This window comes from Macrobrachium rosenbergii, chromosome 59, assembly GCF_040412425.1.
Source record: "Macrobrachium rosenbergii isolate ZJJX-2024 chromosome 59, ASM4041242v1, whole genome shotgun sequence".
NCBI classification, from domain to species: Eukaryota; Metazoa; Arthropoda; class Malacostraca; order Decapoda; family Palaemonidae; genus Macrobrachium; species Macrobrachium rosenbergii.
Window position 1 is genome coordinate 23105151 of NC_089799.1, and position 6963 is coordinate 23112113.

The 6963-nt window shown below is 31.1% G+C and overlaps 1 protein-coding gene across 1 annotated transcript in view; it reads right to left on the minus strand.

Moving 5' to 3' along the window:
- Nucleotides 1-723: 723 nt before the first annotated feature.
- Nucleotides 724-6963, minus strand: part of LOC136837559 (keratin, type I cytoskeletal 9-like) — a 6591-nt gene continuing 351 nt past the window's right edge. The window contains exon 2 of the mRNA XM_067102411.1: nt 724-2444. Coding sequence (XP_066958512.1) covers nt 1635-2444 — 810 coding nt within the window. The 3' untranslated portion in view covers nt 724-1634. The remainder of the gene's footprint in view (nt 2445-6963) is intronic.

Here is a 6963-nt window from a genome sequence, read left to right on the forward strand (position 1 = left end):
GCAAAGGAGGTGGACCTTTTTATTTCCTCGTTGGGTTTTTCATTGCTTGAAATAAAGCCTTCAGAGTTAATGTCATCCTTTCACGATGTTAGCCTTCAGGCACATTTGTTTTATATAAATAGATAGACAGATGCTATTAGGGGTGTAAAAATAAAACGAAAGCAAGCAAACCATAGGGTTTCGCTGCTACGATAGCCCTGGCCACACTCCCTATATATATATATATATATATATATATATATATATATATATATATATATATATATATATATATATATATATATATATATATATATATATATACACACACATATATATATACATATATATATATATATATATATATATATATATATATATATATATATATATATATATATATATATATATATATATATATATATATATATATATATATATATATATATATATATATATATATATATATATATATATATATATATATATATATATATATATATAAACATATACATATATATATATATATATGTATATATATATATATATATATATATATATATATATATATATATATATATATATATATATATATATATCCCATTAATATGTGTGTAGTTAAAAATAACAGTTTACCGATATAAGAGACAAATTCACTATATCAGCATATCAAGTAGTTTTAAGGTACGACAGTAAAAACATCGATACTTGGAAAGGGAACACCAATTTAAAAACTACTTTGTTTTCGAGTTTAAATTTTATTTTATAAGTAAATACATAAAGTTTTAAAGTTTGGGTGTGGTTTAAATATAGGAATCATGAATCAGTGAAAGTAATTTTTTGTTAACAGCAAAGCTTGGCAACGTTGCTGCTTTCTTTGTGGAAAAGGAATCATTTTGCCATTATATAACAACAGCAAAAATATTTTTTGTGTCTATGCAAACTTAATGTAAGATGATTTTTGTGTAATCCGTAATCCATAGTTATTCTGCAACTTAAAGGGCCTACTCATACTTAATCGGAGCAAACCTTGACATAAAAATTATAATTTTTATTTGGATTCTGAACTTCTTGAGTTTTTCAACTAACATATATATATATATATATATATATATATATATATATATATATATATATATATATATATATATATATATATATATATATATATATATATATATATATGGGTAGCTCATATTATGTCTCTTAAAGACGTTATGCATAAGAACCTGTTTTAAATTTAATGCTATGTGCAATAGTGTAATCTAATTTTTATATAATTTTATATGAGTTTAAACATTAATGTTTCTGAGAATATGTAATTGTCAATAGAATAAAATTCAAAAGGATGAATTATACATAAAACTCATTTTTATTGAAAGAGTTCAGATCAGGCAGAAATATGTTAAAGAAATCATACATACTCGATTTTTATATTAAATTATTCCTAATCTAAACCAAGTTTATGTTTATAAATGTATTTTTATCATCTCATTCAGTAGCAATTTCTTTGATTCAAACAAGAATAACCCGTTATTCGTTTTGGGAACAGTCCAGCCGTTCCCAAGCCAAGGAGAACTTTCACTTTCACTGCGAAAAGCTGTAAAAAAGAAAGCTTAAAAGCTACTGACATATTGACATTGTACAGACAAAAGCTATTTTCCATAACTACTTCCATAAGAACTGACTCCATAAGATGGTGAGTGTCCTCCATAACCACCTCCTGAATGTCCTCCGTATCCTCCACCATGACCGAAGGATCCACCCTTGGATCCTCCTTTTCCGCCTCCGAAGGATCCTCCCTTGAAGCCTCCCTTTCCTCCTCGACCTCCGCCGTAACCGCCGGAGAATCCTCCTTTGGATCCACCCTTGGATCCTCCCTTTCCTCCTCCGAATCCATGTGAGGCAACCCGATAGGATCCGCCTTTTGATCCTCCTTTGCCTCCTTTAGAACCTCCTTTCCCACCCTGGAATCCATAGGACATAGGCCTATGCACAGGCCTGTACACAGGCATGTACACAACCCTGTAGTGGCCTCTGGAGGAGCCTCCTTTTCCACCCCCTTTCCCTTTGCCACCTCCGAAACCACCTTTGGATCCACCTTTACCTCTTCTGAATCCGCCTCCTTTAATGCCACCTTTGCCGCCGCCAAATCCGCCGTAGGACCCGCCTTTCGATCCACCCTTGCCGCCGAAGCCTCCGTGCGAGACGGCTCCGTAGGATCCACCTTTGAACCCTCCTTTGCCGCCACCTCCCCCGTACCCTCCTTGGCCATGGCCTCCGTAGGAACCACCGTAGGCGGCTACCTGACCGTGGGAACCGCCTTTGGAGAAGCCACCACCATGGCCTCCGTAACCTCCTCCGTGACCCCCTCCACCGTAACCTCCTCCTCCACCGCCTTTACCTCCTCCACCAGCGTGGCACAGCGCTACGAGAATGCCACCGAGTGCAATGAGAAGCAATCTCTGAAAGAATCAAAACAAATATTCAGGCTTTTATCTTCATCTCTTATTTTAGCTCTCTATTATTATTATTATTATTATTGCTGAAGTTAAAACTAACCAATGATTATTGTTTGATGTTATATCAAACCATAATCATGATAGTTTGATATCATATCAATTAACCATTGGTTAGTTTGAATTTCAGCAATAATAATAATAATAATAATAATAATAATAATAATAATAATAATAATAATAATAATAATAATAATAATGGAACATTAAATTCAAAGATTACCACTTATAATTTGTCTAGCACCAAAACTCGATAGTCATGACACCTTTAATAAAAGCTTGGTGGTATAAAAAAAAATTCTATCATGAGCAACGATGACTTCCACTATTTCCTGACTGAATATTTTTTTTGTTTTGCCACTTTCTCTTCCTATTTCTTTTGGATTCCACTATTTCTTTATTACATTTATGATTAAAGACGCATTCGAAGTTGCAAGTTTATAATTTTCTGGAGATGGGGTTCCTTAAGGATTTTTTAAATTTTATATGTTCCCCTATGCGAAAGTAACTTTTATTTGATTAGGGCCTTTATCCTAAAGGGCTTATGAACACTAATGTTTAGGTTTACTTCGTATCTGATAGTATATATTTACGTGCTGGCATATATTGTAACGAGACTCTCACTCAGCGTATGGTTTGACCACATTACAGTACACACACACACACATATATATATATATATATATATATATATATATATATATATATATATATATATATATATATATATATATATATATATATATATATATATATATATATATATATATATATATATATATATATATATATATATATATATATATATATATATATATATATATATATGTACACACATATATATAATATATATATATATATATATATATATATATATATATATATATATATATATATATATATATATATATACATAATATATGTGTATGTATGTATGTATGTATGTATGTATGTATGTATGTATGTATGTATAAGTATATATATATATATATACATATATGCATATGTGTGTATGTGTATGCATATAACCCAACTATTTACTGTCAGGAAGAAAAAGCAAAGTACGTATGAGGAAAAGAACAAACTCCTAGTAATATCAAGAATAAAGTTGGCATTCCCCAAAAAATCTTGCTCAGTTCTTCAGCAAAGAACAATTGCATAAAAACAGCAATAAACCCTGGAAATCTCAAAGTTACTCTACAAAGAATAGACGTTTTGTCTAGAAGGAAATCTCAAAGTTAATCTAAAAAGAATAGACGCTTTGTTAGCAAGGAAATCTCAAAGATAATCTAAAAAGAATCGACGTTTTGTCTGCAAATCTGAAATCCTGAGTATTGAGGTCACAGAGTAATCTCGGCATAAACGGAGGGTTGGGATGTGAAGGGATTTCAAGGTTATGGCCTAAGAGGTACGCAACGGCTCACGACTCGAGAAAGAGAAAGTCTCTGCTATTTTTCAGCTCCAGGAGTTGCAACACGTCTAACGATGGTCCTTCAGACTCACGTCAGGGTTCGTCACCCGCAGTATTGTGGCTGCTGTGTGCTCCTTTATATGGGTAGGTGAGGGAAGGCTAAATATAAGATATATGCACAATTTCCCATGTTAGTGAAGTCGGTTTGTCGACGTATCCTGATCTCTCTCTCTCTCTCTCTCTCTCTCTCTCTCTCTCTCTCTCTCTCTCTCATACACATACACACTCACAGCAGCATAAGGGTGCACACTCTTCGGAAATGATGCAAAGGAAATCCAAAAACTGGTAACGTAGAGTCACCAAGGTCACCAACTGGTTAAAGTAGGCGGTTTTCCGGGGATGCTTCTCTCTCTCTCTCTCTCTCTCTCTCTCTCTCTCTCTCTCTCTCTCTCTCTCTCTCTCTCTTCGAGAGTCAGGCTGACATCCAAGTTGACTCTTGCTCGATTCAAGGTTGAGGAGGGAACTTCATAGGCGGAAATGTTATTATTATTATTATTATTATTATTATTATTATTATTATTATTATTATTATTATTATTATTATTATTATTATTATTATTATTATTATTTAAAGCAAAGGTACGGAATGCCACGAGCCCAAATTCTCCAGTACAGAAAGCATACCAGTACAATAAAGGAAACTGAGAAGTAAGGAATAAACTATGAAAGAGAAGTAACAAAGAAAAACCTACAGTATAAAATACTTAACCTAGGTGACAAATAAACTATGAACTGATGCTTATGAAATATCCGGTGTTCTTCCCATGAACTTATAAGCGAATTATGCTGTAGCTCCCAGCCCAAGCGGAGAGAGATAAGAGGATTAAAAAAAGTAAAAGACGTGAGTCATTAGTAATTAGCTACACTTATACGTCATCAAATAGTAGTTGAAAGGACGTGAGTCTTCATGAGGTATTGTCTCTTCTCGCTCAATCAATCAATCATTCTCACTAAGGTGAAACCATTCACCAGATAGTCAGCCTCTCTCTCATGGGAATATTAGAGTACAGGAATGCGTGTTTTGCTCATTTTATGGATTCAAAATGTCATTAGTCTTGCCTTACGATTAGCAACATTTCTAAACAAATACTGCTGTTTTTTTTGTTCCATTAGATTAAATATTCTCATCTTTTAAATCAAAGAATATTCACTTTTAGTAAAAAAAAAAATTGTCTCAGTTCCTTGCCCTGTGAAAACATTTCAAAATTCTACTTTTCTGGAGTGAAGAATCTCTCTTTTTTTTTTTTACGAAATATATATTCATGAGAAAATCTGATACTTAAAAATCTACATTTCAATATTCTAATTTTCTTTTTAAACCAAGAGTTAATGCTCTCTGTTTCTGCTGAATTCTTACGATTTTCCTCTCGGTAAATATGAAAATAAATTTTAATATTTCGTAAATATCAAAAGAAATCAGTTTAATGTTAAGAAAGTCTCACTTTATGAAGAAACAATTTCTCTATTTAAATCTTCGAGAATTCCAGAGAAACTTAAGTTAAATTTTCCACTACTGTGAAATTTTCATTTCCTTAAATTACACAATTTTTATAAAACGCTCTTTTATGAGCTGCTACATTAAATTCTTTTTCTTTTAACTAGAAAATTCTATTTTTAATTTTCTCGAGGAATGGACGTTTTAGCTACATCATTTCCCGCAAATGAAAAACATGTCCTGTAAGGTATAAATTCTTATATCGCATTCTCTTTCGAAAGCAACAAAATTCTTGTAAAACTTTGGCTTTCTAAAGTCAGTGAAAATTTTGCAAAACTCTCACTTCCCAGCGACAAAGTTACAAAACGCTATATCTAAAAGTAGGAAAAATCTTAAAAAACTTTCTTTTAATAAAAAACTTGCTCTTTATACTAACAATCTTACAAAACTTACTCACTATACTAACAATATTACAAAAACTTTTTCAGTATACTAACAATCTTACAAAAGCTTTCTCCATATACTGAGTCTTATAAAAACTTTCTCAATATACTAAGCCTTATTATAAAAACTTTCTCGGTATACTAACAGTCTTATAAAAACTTTCTCAATATATTGAGTCTCATAAAAACTTGCTCGATATACAGTCTTACAAAAACTTTCTCCGTATGCTAACAGTCTTATAAAAACTTTCTCAATATACTAACAATCTTACAAAAACTTTCTCAGTATGCTAACAGTCTTATAAAAACTTTCTCAATATACCAAGTCTTATAAAAACTTGCTCAATACACTAACAATTTTACAAAAACTTTATCAGTAAACTAACAGTCTTATAAAAACTTTCTCAAAATACTGTCTTATAAAAACTTGCTCAGTATACTAACAGTCTTATAAAAACATTCTCAGTATACTAAGTCTTATAAAAACTTTCTCAATATACTGAGTCTTATAAAAACTTTCTCAATATAAAAACAGTCTTCCAAAAACTTGCCCATTATACTAAAAATCTTACAAACACCTGCTTAGTAAACTAGCAATCTTATTAAAACTCTCAACTTCCAATAGCAACAAAGCTTCACAAAACTTTCTATATTAAAGCAAAGAATATCATACAAAAACTTGCCCTATACAAAACTTCTCTTTCTAAAATTATCGAAAATCTTACAAACCTCTCGTCCTAAAATCCAAAAAATTTTAGCAAAACTTTCACTTCCAATAAAACTCATACCAAACTCTTACAATCTTTTTTATAAAACCAGGAAAATTCTCAAAAAAAAACCTCCTATCAAAAAAAAAAATCTGTAAAAATTTTCCTTTTCTAAAATGAACGGAAGTCTTACGAACATCTTTTCCTAAAATCAGCTAAAATCCAGAGAAGAAAAATTCTCTTTCAATCAAGCTCTACCAAAACTGTTACAAAACTTTCAATTTAAAATCAGTGAAATTCTTAGAGAAAACACTCACCCATATACAAACAAACTTACAAAACTATCCCTTTCTAAAATGAACGAAATCCTTACGAACTTCTCTTTCTAAAATCAACAAATATTTTACCA